Below are 19622 nucleotides of genomic sequence, written 5' to 3'. Positions count from 1 at the left end.
AAGACGTGTTGGGGCCAAACTCCCCTACACCCGGGGCGATACGCCATGTATAGATGCAATAACGTCGGGGTTCCTCCACGGGGCGTGCCGGAGAGGTTGGGAGAGAAGAGAGGGAGGGAGGAAATAAGATTGGCTGGTGAGAGAGGGAAGGGTGGAGGAGAAGTTCCGCGGTTTCGGAGTTGTGGATCGATGACGTGGCAAATGTAGAACGCACCAATATATTCGGAAGCGAAGCTAACATATTAGGAACAAGCGAATAATAACGTGAAAATAAAGATCCGTAGCAACTTACAGACGTTTCTGCTAGTTACATGTTTTTCCACGAGTAGTCGTCAGAAATTCCGTAAATTATAGCAGTAGGACTAGGAGGACAATACAATACAACCAGGGCAGCAGGCTGAGAGGTAACAGACAAGTTCATTCCGCGGGTTCAGAAACAACACAGCAATGGATAAATGAACTCCACAGATTCAAAGTAGCATCTCACGAGGATTCTTCCGAGCCATGCCCATCAGGCAACACAACGAATTCTGTTTTCGGCCTTCCGGCTTAGATTGCCGGGCCACGCCGTCGCTCAGCGAGAATCGTACACAAGACACAGGACTATCCAATATCCATCCCCTGTTACATGCCACCTAAACCCTGTTTTCACACTCTTTCTCAGTTTCAGGCCGAGGCTGGCCAATCCTTTCGGATCTCGAAGCAGTAGCTCATTCCAGGTAGACTTTCCCATCATCGTCCACGAACTGGAAAGCCAAATTCATACAAATTCATTACGACACTGGGCTATGCATTTCCAAATGTGTAGAAAATTCAGGAAGGTAGGCTTCAAATGTGTAGAAAATACTAGAGGGGTTTCCTTACCTTCAGCTTTGCAGAATATGAACCCCTTGCAAAGATGCCGCTTGGTGTCGTAGCTTCCTCGGCCTCGTATGTGTAAGGCTCCTGCTGAGGACTGTAGGTCCCCAGCATCACCTTCTGATTTTCCACTGCCAAAAGCAACCGGGAGGTCAACTATCTTAGGCTGAGGGGGAGCATGCGCTGACTCAATGACTGGGATTTCGATATCAAAGGCCAACTGACTTCCAGGTAAGTGAAGATGAACATTAACATTCGTTGCAAAAAAAAAGGACAATGGCAATTATGTTTACATAAAAAAGACCAATCATGTGTGATGCAAAATTCATGAGCCAAATAGTTAGTAGTTTTACGGTAAGCATTTACATAACCAGCACTACAATGTAATGCAGATGTCAATTAACACAAGGATCATGTAAAACTACTCAAAATTCATGCCACCATCCTTATTCTCATAAATTGCAGCATCAGCACGTAACCAACAAAGATGATAAACATCTATGCATATGATTGATTATAAGTCACCTCTTACTCCAGTCTTCCAGAAGTTGTGTGTATATCTGAGACCAGACACAATGTTGTTGGAGACAGTGGAGGAGAAGCGGAAACTGTAGGTGCTCCCATCCTTGAGCGAGAATGCGTACCCCTTGTCATCCAGCACAAGTGGGATCGGCAGAACCAGATCCGGTCGCTCTGGACTTAGGATGGTCAAGTTCAATATGGTCACCTCTGGTTCTGCAGTCTCTGCATACAGAAAGGTACTATCAGTCCAAGCATATGGAAGCTTTGTTTGATTGACTGCACTTTCCAGGCCATGTTCAAGTTAACATATTTAGCTACACCGGAATTCTAACTCGATGTTATCTTGTCTCTTAAGAAAAAATTAAAGGTTAGCTTATTTGTGCTTTAGGGTGTGTTTAGTTGGTTGTATCATTTGATTCATGTATGAAATGATTCAAAATAATAATGATCCTTTTGTTTGGTTGGGTGAATTGGACCAACTCATCCAGGATGAGGCCATCCCACTTAATACATTATTCTACTAATTAGAGTGAACCATATGGTACAAGCAAATTGGTTGAACCACTCCATCCAGGATCATCCATGCATGCATCATGTGGTGTATGCAACCAAACACACCCTTAGTGTGCCTGAAAGTGAATGAAAGAAACAGCAAGGCTTCAGCGAAAAAAAATTATCAGATCATGCCATGGACACACCATAAAATTTCTGACATTGCAACACATGTGCGAGCATTAGTGCGGTATTAAATGTACCTCCAAGCTTAGTGGTATCAACATCTCCGAGGAGCTGCTCTTTCCACCTCCTTAGGCTGTCATCATCCTAGGCAAATAAATCGCATTCAAAGGGTAAATGGATGGGGAAGCAACAGTAATAACGGCATAGATGGTGGCCTAACCTAGATACTGAAGGTGTCACATAATCGCATGACGTGATCAGGCATAACCATGTTACCTTGTCGAGCTCAAGGTGCTCCTTGAGGGGAACCTGAGGACCAAGCGCCACGGTGTGCTTCCCATCATCGTCATCATAGTCGTCATCCTCAAAATCATTGGTGTCCGTGTCATCGTTGCTAATGCTCACTGATGCTTCCTTATTCTCCTCCTTATCCATGCTCCCTGTTGTCCCAGCTTCTTTGCTGTAATACAATCAAGAATGCAGATGATGATGATGAATCAAGCAAAAATATGTCGCTCCTAACATTCTAGGCAAGCAATATATGACAAGCTAGCTTAATCAGGTAATTGTGCATGAGAGGCAAGGTGTTAAAAGCAAGGGCCAGATAAGTAAATAAATAAGAAAATAAAATCTTGGACCTTCATTAGTAGCAGCGCATCATGTCACATACTAGTAAATAAAAATGGAGGGAGTAGTAAGTAGTGAGCAGTGTCTGGAGTAGTGACCAGCCTCACCACGACCGGCCCGATGAATCGCTGTCAGCAATGAACCAATGAATGAAACAATACACAGTTTCGGGTATGTTTCGCAATCGTATTAACAGATCGCGCGGTCAGTCGTGGCGGCGAAATTTCCACATGCAACCAAAGTTGTGTTGGGCGCGCAAATCGTTGGGCTCTGTCAAGTGACCCACGGCCAGCGCAAAACTAAAAAGGATCTGGTCAGCACCTTTCTTCCTTCCAGTCACCGCCGCCTCTCGTGTGCGCTCTGGTCTGTGCGATCCGGTGGATTTGGACAGCGAGCATAGCCATCTGCTGGGAGCTACCCTGGCATCGAGACGGGCACTCAGGCGGAGGTCGTGGAGGCAAACATCGACGCAGGCGGCACCCGCTGTGGTCCATGGCAAACATCTGAAACCTGAGCAGTGGCCGCGTTGGTCCTATTTGGGCCACTCTTACTTTTGGAAACCTCTGGCTCTCAAAACCTAATCTCCAATAACCAGTTCAAGTATTTTCAGCAACTGAGCATTGCAGTTCTGATCTGAATTGGGATGAAAACGTATTTTGTGCTAATGTATTTCGTGGGGATGTAAACTCACTCACTACTGAATCTGTAACGCATTTGCCTAGTGAAATCAGTACGAGTGCAAAGAAGTGAAACCATACTTGTAGCTAGTCTGATCAAATAACATCATCATGAGATGCTATATGACCACCCCTGGTCAGCAATTCATATATTAGTTCCATCTCTGTTTACATACCAAAAGTAACATTTGATGCATGACCTTTTTTTAAGTACAACAAAAATTTGCATTTGAGCAAACTGGTTTCAGTGAGTAACATTTTTATTGGGAACATATTGATGCATATCAACCCAAGAGCACTTTGGGTGGTAGTTCAAGATTACTTGTGCTGCCTTCCAGCATCTCCATGACTCTAGTCATTGTTGGCCGATCAGTTGGGATCACTTGTATACACCACAAACCTACCACTATCATCTTTCTCACAAGCTCTGTGGTCTCACCATTAATCTCAGAAGCACTGATGCAGTATTCATCCACATGCTCATAAATCCACTGAGGGAAATATTGGCTACTAGATTCGCTATCTGCATTGATATTTTTGTCCCTTGCCCCAACCAACTCAAGTACCATCATTCCATAACTATAAACATCAGATTTGCTGCTTACTGTTCCAAATCGTTTTGAATAGACCTCAGGGGCAATATAGCCTATTGTTCCTCTTGCACCGACAATGGATATAGCACTCTCTTTATTCAGGCATAGCTTGGCCAATCCAAAATCAGAGATCTTAGGACAGAAATCTTGATCTAATAGAATGTTGTGGGGCTTGATATCAAAATGCACAATGCGAGTATTGCATCCTCGATGGAGATATTCAAGCCCTCTAGCAATGCCAATTGCTATTTCAAATAATTTCTCCCAACTTAGTATATTTTCACTGTTGATGTTGGTGCCGAAGGTATACCTTTCCAATGAACCATTAGGCATGTACTCATAAATGAGAGCCCTTTTGGATCCTTGCAAACAAAATCCTAGAAGGGTAACAACATTGACATGAGAAGTTCTGCTAATGCTAGCCACCTCATTCATAAATTCCTCCCCATCACCCTTGACGTCCTTTAGCATCTTTACTGCTACCTGGCCGCCATCAGAGAGGTTACCTTTGTATACAGCACCAAATCCACCTTGGCCTAGCTTAACAGCAAAAGACTTTGTCATGCTTTTCACATCTGCATAATTGTATCTTTTAGGATGTAGGTTCCCATTCTTTTGTAAAAAGGATTCAATCCTTGGTTTGTTCTTTGATTTAAAGGGCAGCGAACCATATTTGCAGGTCAAGAAGAACGCGAGAATAAGTAGACTCAGAAATAGAAGGCACGATGTGCTTGCAACAATACCTGCATCACAACAAGACATCACAAATGAATCCATTTTGTGAAGTGCTCTAGAAATTCATTTTGCAAAGTCAGTAGGGAAACACATAGGTTTATTTCCCAGAGGAAGGATAAAAAATTCTTCTCCAATGTTCAGTCATTTTGCGAAGCGTTCTAAAAATCCATTTTGCAAAGCATAATGCATATATTGCCAGTCAGTAGGGAAACTCGAAAGTTTATTTTCCAAAGGGACGATATAATTTTTCGCCATTGTTGTCATCGGCAGTGGATTCCAAAATAATATATTTGTGAGAATCATGGATTTTAAAACATGGCGTGCCATGCCTTTGTTTTCTGCTCTTTTAGGCTAAATGAAGATGGGTGCAGATTATATAGGCATATGTAAAGCAGGCTTTGTAACAGATTAGTATACGAATACAAAAGAAAAACATTGAGTGAACCCAAGATTGAGGTTCCTTACCGATTGTAGTTTTCTTATTACCATGCCCTGCAAATTACACACGCAAAGAAACACATAAGTGCACATAAATTGCATATATAAGCATCTTACAAAGCTAACAATATTCTACCGTACACCCAAAAACAGATTACATGGCTTCATGAAAAAGGCAGGTGAACGAAACAAGAAGAACCGTGTTAGATCAACAACAGTAGTTTCAATTTGATTTGTGCTAGCACAGGCAATTTATTATTGGTACCCGCTAGCACAAAGCTTTCTTGTGCCGGCGGGAGCCCGCCAGCACAGAAGCCACTGTACTAGCAGGCGACCTCAGCACCCGCCAACACACCCCATCTGTGCTAGCGGTTGGCTTATGTCGCCCGCCAGCACAGAGCTCGCTCATTTAAGGCCACGGGCATCTTTTTCCCAAGCAACCTTCCATTTGGAGCTTGCCCAAGAGGAGCTCGGGAAAAGCTTCAAAAATACCAAATCTAAGGAGGAAGGTTTTGCTCTTGATTTCTTTGAAGGAGGTGGCTATATAAGATGAGTTTGTGCCACTCCAACTTTTTTTTTCAACTTCTATCCATCATTTCTAGCTTCATTTAAAACACGGCGTGCCAATAATTAGCCATATGTCTTTGTTCTGCTCTTTTGGACAAAATGAAGATGGGTGCAGATTATATAGGCACATGTAAAGCAGACTTAGCAACAGATTAGTATAGGAATAAACAAAGGAAAAACACTGAAAGTGAACCCAAGATAGAGGTTGCTTACCGATTATAGTTTTCTTAGTATCAAGTCCTGCAATTACATAAGCAAAGAAGCACATAAGTGTACAGAAATGGCATATATAGTCGTCTTACGGAGCTAAGAATATTCTACCATCCTAAAGCAGGTGACCGATACAAGAGGAACCGTGTTAGATCAACAACACAAGGAAAATGGGCTGTAGTTTCAAGCCTTTTGAAAGATTTGGAAATTGACACTAATAATGAACATGTACATAGTAACATAGATAGTAGGGAATCCATTGGTAGGTTGTTGCCAGTCACTACCATGAATGCACGCTAGTCACCTATAGTCATCAGTTCTGTGTTTTTCCTCTTAGGACTCGTATGATCCAAGTCGGTTGATTGATGTACCCAAAAAGAGTTGCATGTGAGTTGTGACAGACATTCCGTATAATTTCACCAGAAACTTTGCCATTTCCAAATATCTTGCTAATTCAAGGATCCACAAAAAAACGCAATTATAGATACCTAAGAGAACAGGTGGGCAAATTTTACTTAAGTTCAAAACAGTTTTATGTTCATCAATTAACAAATTCCCTAAAAAGGAGCTTTGACCCTAGTCTCTACAGGGATCTAAAAAGGGGGAACGATTGTAGAGAAAACAAAATGAAGGACGGTACGATGAATTGAAGCAAAGTAACCAGTAATCCCCGGGCAGTTTGGAAAAGCAGAGCAAAAGCTTCTAGGCTTACCTGAGGAGCAATTGGGAGCGCCGACTCGCCCGCCGGAGCACAAGCATGCTACGTGTCCCCCCGTCTGGTTGTAGCCGCACTGCCCCTTGGATCGCTCGCACTGGTCACACGCGGGGGCCTTGCGCTCTTGGTGCCATGCCAACTGGAATCCTTCACGAAGACTGCTGCCGTACCCACCGTTCCTCCATCTAGGATCATTTTGTGGATCGGTAGGGAGACCGGATTTGAGCACAGGCACTTCGATAACTTTGCCGCACACCTGCCACCAATTCGTGTCCTGGTGCGGCACGTCTTCCTTCCGAAACACAAAAGACATCCCATACGCCGGCTCGTCATCGAATTTGCAGGTGGAGTCCGTGTTTGACGGTGGCCGAGCGATGTCGGTGACGTTGAGGAAGTTGCAATTGATAAAGAAGACGAGGTAATCGACGGTGTCGTTAGGATAGTCCAGCCATGAGCCGTTCCGGAGCGTCACGTTGTGATTGGCTCTGGGGCAGCTCCCCTCGTTGAGGACATCAGGATCAGCAAGCCAGACTCCGGGGGGCTCGTAGTCGATGCGCGAGACGGTGTACTTGCCACTGTCGAGTTCCAGGAAGGCTCGGCCTTCCTCGCACTGAATCTCCATGCCAGGGTAGCCGCAGTACGAGCTGTCGTTTCCCAGGAGAGTTTCCATCTTGCTATAGAACGGGTAGCTGATGTTGACGTTGCCGCAGTTGTAAGGTTGCCGCACGCACATGGAGGTGTCGTAGCTATCGCCCCCGCTGGAAGGCGCGCCATGGGAAGCGGCAACCAAGATGGCAAGGAGAAGCAGCGGCGGCAGCAGCAGCCGGTGCCGTAGCAAGAGAGCCATGGCTAAACCTAAACAGGTCAGGCTACTTTATTGCCCCCTCTGGTTTGGTGGCGGCCGGCCTCCGTTTATAAGGTCGCGAGGGCCTGATGAGTTTCAAGGTCGATCGGCGGCCGGGTTGCCGACGAGAGGGACATGGCGGCAAAGTGGGGCAAAGAGCCGTGGCTGACTGTGACCAGCTGGGTCTCGCAAGATGCCAATTAGGCAATTACTCTGCCTTGGCGAAGTCAGGTGTTGGCACCTCCCGCTCCCGTCGCTGTTCCGTGCACACTCGCGCGTTTTCCATTGGCTAACACCCTTGGAAGAAAGAAAGGTCGCGTCCTTGGTCTTGGTTCTGGATCGATATTCATGTAAGTATTCTCACTAGAAGATTTGCGTTCAATGGTCCGGAGTGGTCAGCAGTTAGAAAGTTTGCGGTACTAATAAACGGCAGGGGACCCAGTCGGCTCTGTTTTGGGAACCACCGTAGTCGAACTATCTCAGTGAACGCAAAACTAGGCTTTTCTCCGACCTCAGCAACACGTCTTGAATTTGGACCAAACGTAGCGTTTGGGTACTCGCATGGCGGTCTCTGCTCTCACGGCCAGTGTGCTGTCGCTCCAACGAAGAGCCTGCAGCAACTCAAGTATCATACGTGTTCTAAACGTGTAAGGAAAACGCTTCTGGTCATTTGCCTACCATAGCCAATGCTAGCTAACTTCTCAATTCAGCGATGCAAATTAAACCAGGTGTGTAGGCTGTGTTTCACACTTTCGGCATGAATTCAGTGAGCAGTAGGTAGTAACCTGACTCTTGTTTCGGAGTTCAGACTGAAAGGAAGGACAGTTTGGTTCTATGCTCTACGAAACGCTGTGGAGTACGCCGGGCCGCCTGATGAATCTCGTTCGTGAAAAAGAACAAAACGGGATACCGAATGAGGAAATGCGAATTGGAATTCCTATCTTTTCTACATACCCACGCGGTATTTTTCAGCCAAACTATAACTACTCGCGGACCATTTATCAAAAAAAAAAAACTCGCGGGGCTAAACAGAGAAGCAGCCGCAGCGGGGACAAGAAGCCAAGAAAGCACCAAACGCGACAAGCTACTGGAACGCGTCTGGTGATCGCAGAAACGAGGGGTAAAATCGAAGGATGAGTCCTGGAGCCTGGAGGACTTACTTGGCGGTTGTACTGTGCTGGCACTACTGTTTTTGCAGTACGGGTCACCGACCTTCCCGCTGCACAAGCAACCGAGGAAAGCCTTGGCGTAGCCGTAGGCGCACCGCCCGCCGGAGTTCTCGCACCGGTGGCATTGATCCTTGGTGCTCCGGGTCCAAGCGAGCTCGAACCCCTGCCTTAGCAAGCCGCCGTATCCACCCCTCGCCAACATGGACTGATCACTCGCCATGAGATCGAGAACCTCGCTTCGTACCGGCACGGTGACGATCTCCCCGCAGTGCGCGGCCAACTCATACTCTTGGGCGTTGTCGAGCTCTTCGTCGGCGAACACGAACGAGGCTCCACCACCAGGTGCGTTCCCCGACCCCGTGCAGTTGATCCGGTACTTATCCGTGTCGAAACCGAGCGGCCGAGGATCGCCGCCGCCTGGCTGCTTGGAGAAGCAGCCGAAGAAGAAGGTGAGATTGTCGTGCGAGCTGGTGTTGCGCAACTGCAGCCACGCCTCGTCGAAGCTGACGTTGTGGCGGACCCTGGGGCAATCGCCGCCGCGAAGCACGTCGGCGTCGGCCAGCAGGAAGCTGTTGTTGTTGTAGAAGATGTTCTGGACCGTGTAGTCGGCTCGGCCGAGGTGGATGACGGGGGTCTGCGTTTCCCCGTCGTCCTTGCAGGCTATCTTCAGGTCGGTGTACCCGCAAGAGAAGGGTGCGCCGTAGTGGTAGGCGGTCGCGTTGGCGAGGTAGAACGGGTAGTGGATTTCGACGCCGCCGCACCAGATCGGCGAGTCCACGCACATGGAAACGTCGTAGGTGGGCGGAAGAGGGGTGCCATGGGAGGCGGGGCAATGGGCGACGAGGGAGAGGAAGGGGAAGAGGATGACGGGGAGGAAACGTGGTAGGTGAGCCATGGCGCGGAGCCGACGACTCGGACGCTTTGGCTGTGCTTGTTTAGCTGATGATCTAGTCAGTTTGCTTCCTTAAGCGCGCAGCCGTTTATACTAGGTCGCGTGGTTAGATGAGTGGAGTTGACCTGGTTTTATTTTTTGAGAAGGTTGTTTAATTGGTTGGCGGTGGGCCACCGGTGGAGACGTCGAAACGCTTGGAGACTGAAGCAACGTCGACTTGGCGTCTTGCTGGTTTGTGTCAAGCCGTTTGATCTGCGATCTCGGCTGCATAGTGCATAAAGTAGAGATACATCCCTGTAAGATTTGCACGCCTCCGGGAGCTCCCCCGCGTCTCTGCCTGTTACAGGCAGCCACGTCTTCTGCGGGACCGACCCTGAGGAAAACGCAGGTACGGGAGGCTCACGTAGCAGGCGTACGCGCCTTCCTTGCCCGCGGACGAAATTGACTCCGTCTGGTTCGCCTCGCCTCTTCCGCCGTCGCTGCCGCACCCTCGGCTCCAGTGCCGTCCCCGACGCTCCGGCTCAATCCCGTCCGTCCACATCCCCTTCGTGGCCGCACAAAAGGCAGACCGGCGGCAGGAGCTCACACACTGAGGTAGCACGCCAAAGCAGCCGCGACTATGGCGGAGATGGCGGACTCGTCGCCAACGGGGAACGCAGCAGCGTCGACGGACCACATCGGAGCAGCCTTCGTGGGTTTCTCCTCTCTCGCTGCCATCGCCGCTCTCCTCTGGTTCCTGGACGGGGCACACCTCCAGAAAAGGCTTCGCCATCGGATCCTGAATTCCTGATCTGGCTTGCCGCGTCCTCGGCAGAGGTGATGGCAGTGTAAGGCTGTAAGCTCCATATCTGTGTAAGCTCCGCCATCTCTGCACTTTCTTCATTTCTTTAGTTCTTACGTGCACTTCCTCAATTCATCTCAACAACTTTATCTTTGATTCTGGACTTTACATGTTTCAATGTTTGGTTGCCTCATATAGTCATATTATCAGATGAATTGTTCCCAATCCTGAAATAGAAGGCCTGATGCAATATTTCGTCTTTGTACTTTCCTTTCCTTGGTCATTTCCCCCAATTTAATTGACTGCTTCTTCAGTGCTGCTTCAGCTACTTGGCTTCAGATGAGCATGTAATTTATTTTTCTTCTTTGAGCACCAAAATACCAGCAGATGTTCTTCTTAACTACCATGTCTTTTTTCGAATATCATGACCTGATAGTTCGTACAGTTCGTGAAATATTGTGCCTATAGCTTGGCTTCAAATGGATGCTGTCAGTGGTTGCTGACCGGAAGCCGTAAAATTTCTTTTCTTTTTTTTTTTGCTTCAAATGATCGATACCAGTATTTTTCCCCATATTTAAGTTTGACAAACCTATAACCGCACCTGTTACATATGAGCGAAAGAACTACCACGTTTATGTTCAATGCAAATTGAAGTTGTCCATTGACCGTGATGTCTACTGCTCTCTTACTATGGTGTTTATATTGCTCAGAGATGTTCAATTAGACGAGCATGCATGGACTCTTAGTATACGGGCGCGGCCTAGCGCGCCTGCCATCCTAGTACTACTATTACGTCATCGCGCGGCTTGTTTGGTCTAGAATGCGTCACTGCCCTGGGTAGGATTTCAGTTGACTTACATACGCGCGGACCAAGTCTAACCCTGCCCGGAAGCATACTTTGGATGGACCATAGCAATTACACTATTTGTACGACAGTCTTTGCTCTGACGAGTGATGACCAGTTTGCTATCGCTCCGACAAATGGACTGTCCTACACGTGCAGGTAATGATGTAATACAGCTAAGGCTAGTAAATTGATTAGGTTTCTTATGGAAATCTGTTCATAAAAACGTCATCAGTTGCAGGATAACGATTTATGTGCCTGTTGTGTCCAGGAATGCGAGACAATCTCCCCCTTGCTACTGGATTGCTCTTTCAGAAAAGAAGTTTGGTTCATCCTGCTTCGCAGGGTTGGATGGAACACCGGAAGGGAGGGGTATATAGGAAAGGTTTGCGTCTAATATTCCTACGTAGTCAGCAACTACATAAACTGCAGTAGTACTAAACGTCAGGGCCGCTCTGTTTTGTGAAACACTGAAATCAAAGCGAATAGAAATCGTACTTTCACCTTTTCACAAAAGGAAAAAAAGCAAGCATGCTTTCACTACCGACTCGAAGCCCCGGAAACACGTCTTTGGATGGACGAAACTACCAAAGATCCAAAGCATAGTAATTTATCTGACGGTCTCTGCTCTCACGACCAGTTTGCTGTTGGCTCCAGCAAAGATCCTTGAGGAGCAAAACCATCCCGCGCGCAAAGCTAATTCTACAAGCGCGCGCCGACCGGCTTCGTGGCGCGCGATACTCCCCGCGCCCATGTGCAGCTGGCCCACGCGGAACAGTGGGGCTGCGCGACCCCGCACGTTTTTTTTCTTTTTTTTCAATTATTTTTTCTACAATTTGTACTGTAAATTATGTGTATAATTTTTAAACAACGTTATCTCAAAAATTGTGACAAATGTCACGTGTATAACTTGTGTATATCATTAAAATTGTATTATGGAATTATCACCTAAATTGTTAGGAAAAAAGTTACGCATATAAGTTGTGTGGACAGGTTATAACTTTATAAGAAACAAAATTCGAAGTACATAGAAGTTATACGCATAAGTTCTGCACGCTATTGTAGTGCTAAAAATTATCTCATAAGAAGTTATATTATAAAGTTATGCATCGAAGTTATATGTATAAGTTATGATATTCTGAAAATGGAAAGGTGCAGGATTTTAAACTTTTCAAAAAAGAAAATCGCGGGACGGGAGTGGCTCGTCGGGGATCGAGCGCCGGCAGCACCTTCTCGCACGCGCGCTGTGATTAGCGTTGCCCTGTTCTGGACGTGCAAGACACCCCCCACCCACCCAAAAAAAAGGTCGTCTGGCTGCTAGAGCTACCAAATGCTAACGAACTTCTCCATTCGGCGATGCAAACCCGGTCTGGGGGGCTGCGTTTAGTATCCTGCACTTGTTCCACGCTGCAAAAACAGGGAACGTACTGTCCTCTGATCTACGAAATGCTGTGGAGCACGGCAGGCCACCGGGCCGCCTGATGAATCTCGTTCATGAGAAAAGCACGGATTTGGTGCAAAAGCAGGCGAAAGAAAGGCTGCAAACCATCCTTCGGCCTGTTCGCTTCAGCTTATTCAGCTGGCTTATCAGCCACCAAACAGTATTTTCCTCTCACAACAAATCAGCCGTTTCGGCTTTTCAGCCGGCTTATAAGCTGAAGCGAACAGACCCCTTGTCGACTGATGAAAACAGGAACTAGAATTTCCAGTTCTATACCTACCCAGGAACTAATTTTCCAGGCGAACTCAAGGAATTTCAGACAAGGTCAGGTCCAACTTTCGCCATTAGCTCGAGGCGAGCAGCATGATTAGGAGCAGAGGGGCACGCACACTACGGAGACGGGCACAAGGAGGCTAGCTAACAGATGGAAATTACTAATGCATCCCGGAAATCTCGAATGCGCGTGGTGTGGTGATTGCAAAAAAAGTCCAAAAAAATTAACCATGTCAAGTCCAAAAAAAGTCCACTCATCTAATTAACCAAGTGCGCCACTGAACATTCTGCCACTTGCCTGCCAAAGCCAGTTCTAAGCTTCTGGTCTGTGGAGTGTGGACTGGTATGTTCTACACTGAAACAAGGGTAATACGGTTGTGGAGCACGGCAGACCGCCTGAATCGTTCGCGAAAAAGCACGGATTTGGTGAAAGAGTATATCAAAGCAAATACGGCTATAACCGTCCTTGTCATTTGATTAGAACGGGAACCAGAGCTTCTATTTTCTACCTACCCAGGCACTAATTTCCCAGGCAGACCCAACTAATTTCAGACCAGGCCAGGCCATAACTTTCACCATTAGCACGAGGCAATCAGCGGGACACAACGAGACGCGAATTAACGAGGGTCACAAGAAACTGCCGAATGTGCAATCGAAGGATCAGGTCTCAAAGACTTACTTGATGCAGGCGCGGTGCTGTTGCAGTCCGGCTTGCCCACCTTCCCGTCGGAGCACAAGCAACCCAGGAATGTCTTGTTCTGCCTGTAGGCGCACTTCCCGCCGGACTCCTCGCACTGGGGACAGGGACCCGTCTCCATCGGGCTCCAGCCCAACTCGAATCCCTGCTTCAGCACGTACCCGTATGCGCCACTTGTGAAGTTGGTCCAGGTTCTTGCCACCTCCAGAACCTCATTCTTTACTAGCACGGAGACAACCTTATGGCAGTCTGCAGCCAGGTCGTGCTCTTGGGCTTTGTCATGATCATCAGGTGTCAATACAAACGCAACTCCGCCGCCAGGAACCGGACTCTCGAAATTGCAGTCGATTTGGTATTTGTGCAATCCAGCCGGCATGCGGGGCTCGCCTGAGTAGCAGCCGAAGTAGAAGGTGAGGTCGTCGTTGGAGCTGGTGTTATGCAGCCACATCCCATCGAAGGTGACGCCGTGGCGGACTGCAGGGCAGCTGCCACCGACGAGCACGTCTCTGTCCACCAGAGTAACCTTGTAGTTGTCGCTGTCGTAGGAGATGTCCTGAACGGTATAGTTTTCGCCGCCGAGACGGATGACCGGGCTCGCGCTCGGCCCCTCGCCCAGGCAAGAGATCTCCAGATCGGTGTAGCCGCAGGAGTAGTTGTACCCGCTGTAATCGTCAGTTGCTTTGGTTGCATTGGCAAGATAGAACGGGTAGCGGATTTCGACGCTGCCGCACCAGAACGACGACTCCAAGCACATGGAGCCGTCGTATGTGGTTGGAAGAGGGTCGCCATGGGAGGCGGGGACATGGAGGGCGAGGAAGACGAAGAGGAGGACGGGGAGGCGTGGTAGGTGAGCAGCCATTGCGGCGAGAAGGCGAGGCTGGCTCATGCTCATCTAGCTGTTTGTTAGCTCCAATTGGGCACGCGTGACGCGTCTGGTTTCTTGCGATGACCTGAGGCCGCCGCCGGTCGGTTATAGCACCCGTGGACTTGACCTGGTTGGGGTCTTTCGGAGAAGGTTGGTCTCTGGTGGTGGGGCACGCGATGGCACGGATTGAGACCGGGAGACGCTCGGAGACCGAAGCAGCTTGCACCCTCGGCTCCAGTGCCGTCGCCGACGCTGCGGCTCAATTATTTTTTTTCTTTTTTTCCTTTTCTCAATTATTTTTTCTACAATTTGTACCAGGTATATGTGTAAGTTATGTGCATAAATTTTTAAACAACATTCACCCAAGAATTGTGACAAATATAACGAGTATAAGTTGTATATCATTAAAGTTGTATTATAGAATTATCATCTAAGTTGTTGTTAGGAAAAAAGTTATGCTGAACTTTATAAAAAATAAAATTGAAGTTATTCTTACGAAGTGTATCTAGAAGTTGTACGCGTAAGTTCTACACGGTATTGAAGTGCTAAAAAATTATCTCATAAGAAGTTATATTATGAAGTTATGCATTGAAGTTATATGTATAAGTTATGATATTCTGAAAATAAAAAGTTAAACTTTTCTTTTTATTTTTCAAAGTTGCGGGGATGGGAATGGACTGTCGGGGATCGAGCTCCAGCAGCCCCTCCTGACGCGCGCTGTGATTAGGGTTACCCTGTTCTGGACGTGCAAGACACCCCCCACCCACAAAAAAAAAAGGGTCGCTTGGCTGCTAGAGCTACCAAATGCTAACGAACTTCTCCATTCGGCGATGCAAACCCGGTCTGGGGGCCTGCGTTTAGTATCCTGCACTTGTTCCACGCTGCAAAACACAGGGGACGTACTGTCCTCTGATCTACGAAATGTTGTGGAGCACGGCAGGCCGCCGGGCCGCCTGATGAATCTCGTTCATGAGAAAAGCACGGATTTGGTGCAAAAGCAGGCGAAAGAAAGGCTGCAAACCATCCTTGTCGACTGATGAAAACAGGAACTAGAATTTCCAGTTCTATACCTACCCAGGAACTAATTTTCCAGGCGAACTCAAGGAATTTCAGACAAGGTCAGGTCCAACTTTCATCATTAGCTCGAGGCGAGCAGCATGATTAGGAGCAGAGGGGCACGCACACTACGGAGACGGGCACAAGGAGGCTAGCTAAAACAGATGGAAATTACTAATGCATCCCGGAAATCTCGAATGCGCGTGGTGTGGTGATTGCAAAAATGAAGGGAGTGAAACAGAATGTTCAGTGTTGGAGACTTACTTGGTCTGCAGTCCGGGTAGCCCACCTTGCGGTTGGAGCACAAGCAACCCAGGAATGTCTTGTTCTGGCTGTAGGAGCACTTCCCGCCGGACTGCTCGCACAGGGGACACTGATCCGTCGCGATACGGCTCCAGCTCAACTCGAACCCCTGCTTCAGCACGTCCCCGTATCCGCCCCTTGTGAAATTGGTCCAGTTACTTGCCATATCCATCAGAACCTCACTCTTTACTAGCACGGAGACAACCTCCTTGCAGTCTGCAGCAAGTCGTGCTCTTGGGCTTTGTCATGATCATCAGGTGTAAATACAAACGCAACTCCGCCGCCAGGAACCGGACTCTTGAACCCATTGCAGTCGATTTGGTATTTGTGCAATCCAGCCGGCATGGGGGGCCCGCGTGAGTAGCAGCCGAAGTAGAAGGTGAGGCCGTCGGTGGAGCTGGTGTTATGCAGCCACACGTCGTCGAAGGTGACGCCGTGGCGGACTGCGGGGCAATTGCCGCCGACGAGCACGTCGCTGTCCGCCAGAATAACTTTGTAACCGTCGATGCCGCTCTCGTAGGAGATGTCCTGAACGGTGTAGTTTTCGCCGCCGAGACGGATAACCGGGATCACGCTCGCCCCTTCGCCTTGGCAGGAGATTTTCAGATCGGTGTAGCCACAGGAGTAGTATCCTCTGTGATCGGAGGTTTCTTTGATTTCTTTGGAAAGGTAGAACTTGGTAGTGGTACTGTATTAGTAGTGTCTGATCTCTACCAGTGTGGAAAATGGTATTTATATATTTATAAATAATTTCCTGATAAATATTAACAACTGCACTCTGATTTTTCTTTGGGGCAGAAGAAAAGTCAAAGCCTCAATAACGCTGATTCATCCGTTTCAAACATGAACATGCCATTTCAGTGGTGGAACTTGATCCTACAAACTTTTTCCTTTGGTTGTACATCACGAGTCAACTGCTATTTATTTCCTCTGATGCTGCCTAAAGGTTTGACATGGAAAAAAAATGAGGAAATTTATATGCCTTACTTCGATGGACAGTTCGACAATAAAAATATTTTCTTTCCGTATTGTTGGCATATAAAAACATACCTTACACTAAAGACACAACATTTACCCTCAACAACGACCATCTTGAATCCAATAAATATCGTGCCTGAGAGGGACCTGCTCGGATGTGGCGGTCAATGGAGTGCCCTAGACTCAGCAGATTAGCTAGGACGTTGTAGATCATTGTGGAGATGAAAAAACCAACAACAACTAGGGTTGGAAAAGTCAGTAAAGGGAAAAAAGAGTAATTGTGTTTGATAGATTTGATAGGGTTGATTCGATCAGCCTACACCCCTCAAGTATATGTGGGGTGGTACGGTGACGGGTCCATAGACCCGGGATCCCTAATAGGATCTCCTTCCCGCAGCACTTGGCCCAACAAGAGGTGCGGCGACAACGCGTACCTGGGCGAGCTCAGCAACGCAACGCAGGCCGAGACCGAGATCCGGCCACCGATCGGCTCCTCTGACCAGGAGGCCTAGTCGGCGCCCTGACCAGAAGGATCCAGTCGGGGGTGGGACCACCGTCCGACCCCGACCGAGTTCCCCCGACCGGAGATGCGCCGTACTGACCACACCACTCCCCCCAACCGGCACGATCGGGGCCGACTAGGATAATCGACCGGGGACACCCGCTCGATATGGGCCTAGGGAGTAGGTGGAATGGATAAGAGGAAGCGTCCAGGTCAACTACCGTACTACCGTACAAGGAACCTGTTGGTGGGAAATATTAACGACTTCCTTATATTCCTTAAAGGACGGTCATAAGGGTCCGGGCCCGCCTCCAGCAAACAGTGACCTCCGCCAACCTGTCCCGACCCCCGGGTCACAGGGTCGGACGCGCCCGACCCCCCGAGGTCGCTCCTCATCCCAGCCAAGAGAGTTCCGCCTCGCCCGACCCCCGGGCGGGAGGGGTCGGACGCGCCCGACCCCACACAGCAGGTCTCCGCCTCGCCTGACCCCGGACGCGAGGGGTCGGACGCGCCCGACCCCACGTCGCTAGGCTCCGTCTCGCCCGACCCTGGGCGCTAAGGGTCGAACATATCCGGACCTACAGGATAGAGCTTCGCCTCGCCCAAGGACGTGCGCGGTCCAGCAGAAGGGGGCGCGGATCTTGTGGGCCCCTACCGATCTCATCATAAATGCAACCGATGGGATGCTCATGTCCAGAATATGGATCTGACACACGGAGAGGCGCCCGCATCCCTCGACGTGGCCCGTCGGAGTTTTCAAGCGGCGCACTATTGCCACGACTGCGCTGCTGCCACAACCGCGCCGTCCTAACCCCCCACTGTGGTGTCTGTCATAGGGCACTCATTGCCCATGCGTCCTGATAGAGGAGGGTGCGCCGCCCGGTTTCCTGCTCGGCCTGGCAAAAAGGGCACATCGGTCGCGCCCCCCGGTCAGCACGCGTGGCTACAGTGGTTAGCGTCGCCCGCGACATGCACGGCTACGGTGGCTAGTCGTCACCACCAACTCGCACAGCTGTAGTGGTCGGCCGCCACGCCCGACCCGCGTGCTTGGCTACAGTGGCCGACCTCCAAGCCTTCAACAGAACCCAACGGCAACCACCCCTCCTCGGTGACCATGCTGACAAGACACAAAGACCAGGAGGGTAGGCGGCGTCCCTGGTGGCTTGGCCCGTCTCCCTGTACTTTATCTCCCGGGCTTTATCTTTTTTACTTCCCTTTGCTCCTGGCTCGATTGTAACTCCTATGCCCTCCTTACACTATAAAAGGAGGATCAGGGGGCCTGAGAAAGGGAGGGCCCGGGAGCGAACCGAACAACCCCCAACTCACAATCCTTCCACAAGAGCATCAGTGCACACCCATAGAGACTTGGGACCAGCTTCCCTCTCTCGCCCGTTTGTAACCCCTACTACAGACTCTGCACGAGTAACACGAGCAGCCTCCCACACTGGACGTAGGGCTATTCCTGCCCGAACCAGTATAAACCCCGTGTCCTCTCGTGCAACCATTCGAGCCTTACGCGCATAGAAAATAAATTTACTTACTGGGGTCTTGACCCGTGATTCTTGACACCGACAAAACCGTACCGCACCACGCTCAGCGCACGCCCCGCACAATGCCGCCGCAATCTACCCGCTACAACGGAGTGGTCTGACGAGATGAACAGGGACCGAGGATGGTGGCCATACCGTACCTGACGACATGGGCCTCGAGACGACTAGGCAGCGCCCGCACTCTCTCTCTCTCTGACTTGTAAGGCCGTCCCCTTGTACTATAAAAGGGAACAGGCCCTCCCCGTCTGAACACAGGTTCTATAAGCAGATACTTCTACTCATTCCACACGCGCACACACTCTCAAACACATAGCGTACGTCTGAGTCCCCGGTCACTCTCTCCCACTCGGACCAGAGCACGACCAGGTATCGGACACCCCCTCTCATCCCTCTCGTTTGTACCCCCACTGCAAACTTTGAGCACCTGGGCTTAGGAATATAGTCGACCGACCAACTCCGATTGGACGTAGGGCCTATTGCCTGAACCAATATACATCCTGTGTCATTGTGTGCTAGGCCATATCTGATCTAACGCACGGCAAAACTACTAACATTTACTTGTCGGTCAGATTCCGCACCGATAGTTGGCACCGTCCAAAAGATAAGGGGAGAATCAAATAGTCACCAACCAATAATACATGGGCTAAGAAAATCCTCAAACAAAATAAATCTAGAAAACACGTCGAAATCCATAATTTGGAACAACTACCGATCCATTTGTTGATGCCTTAGGGCTAGGCCTGATTGAATTGATCGCTGCTCATTGGCTCGGCTCAGATTTAGCACTTTGACCATTCATTTGTCTTA

General features: G+C 49.0%; 2 protein-coding genes and 1 pseudogene across 5 annotated transcripts in view; 1 reads left to right on the top strand and 2 right to left on the bottom strand.

Annotated features, from left to right (window-relative positions):
- Positions 1 to 469: 469 nt before the first annotated feature.
- On the bottom strand, positions 470 to 3282 carry LOC117855029 (rho GDP-dissociation inhibitor 1-like; annotated as a pseudogene).
- Positions 3283 to 3422: 140 nt separating this feature from the next.
- On the bottom strand, positions 3423 to 14512 carry LOC117855027 (LEAF RUST 10 DISEASE-RESISTANCE LOCUS RECEPTOR-LIKE PROTEIN KINASE-like 2.1). 4 transcript variants are annotated; one of them, XM_034737301.2, is made up of 4 exons: positions 13544 to 14512; positions 5909 to 5935; positions 5156 to 5182; positions 3423 to 4698 (listed from the first exon to the last, which is right to left on the bottom strand). In XM_034737301.2, exons 1-4 carry the CDS (start codon positions 14451 to 14453, stop codon positions 3647 to 3649), a joined length of 2016 nt encoding a protein of 671 aa, XP_034593192.1. In that variant the 5' UTR covers positions 14454 to 14512; the 3' UTR covers positions 3423 to 3646. The 4 variants fall into 4 exon arrangements, with proteins under 4 accessions (XP_034593192.1, XP_034593193.1, XP_034593195.1 ...); XM_034737302.2 differs by lacking the exon at positions 13544 to 14512 and adding an exon at positions 8625 to 13473; XM_034737304.2 differs by lacking the exon at positions 13544 to 14512 and adding an exon at positions 6618 to 8268.
- Positions 14513 to 15438: 926 nt separating this feature from the next.
- The window catches only part of LOC117857131 (LEAF RUST 10 DISEASE-RESISTANCE LOCUS RECEPTOR-LIKE PROTEIN KINASE-like 1.2), a 32442-nt gene continuing 28258 nt past the window's right edge, over positions 15439 to 19622 (top strand). Inside the window, exon 1 of the mRNA XM_072293663.1 lies at positions 15439 to 15454. The gene's annotated coding sequence lies outside the window, so the exon portion shown is untranslated. The remainder of the gene's footprint in view (positions 15455 to 19622) is intronic.

Source organism: Setaria viridis, chromosome 5, assembly GCF_005286985.2.
Source record: "Setaria viridis chromosome 5, Setaria_viridis_v4.0, whole genome shotgun sequence".
In the NCBI taxonomy this organism is placed as follows: domain Eukaryota; kingdom Viridiplantae; phylum Streptophyta; class Magnoliopsida; order Poales; family Poaceae; genus Setaria; species Setaria viridis.
The sequence above is the reverse complement of the archived record's forward strand: the minus strand, read 5'-3'. Positions and strand labels throughout refer to the sequence as shown.

What these genes read in the sequence shown, in the direction of transcription:
- LOC117855027 (XM_034737301.2), bottom strand. Translation starts at nt 14,453, where the DNA reads ATGAGCATGAGCCAGCCTCGCCTTCTCGCCGCAATGGCTGCTCACCTA. An exon ending in CAGCACCGCGCCTGCATCAA is followed by an intron (nt 5,936 to 13,543) that starts GTAAGTCTTTGA and finishes ATGTAATTGCAG; the next exon opens with GACTTGATACTAAGAAAACT. An exon ending in TACTAAGAAAACTATAATCG is followed by an intron (nt 5,183 to 5,908) that starts GTAAGCAACCTC and finishes TGTAATTTGCAG; the next exon opens with GGCATGGTAATAAGAAAACT.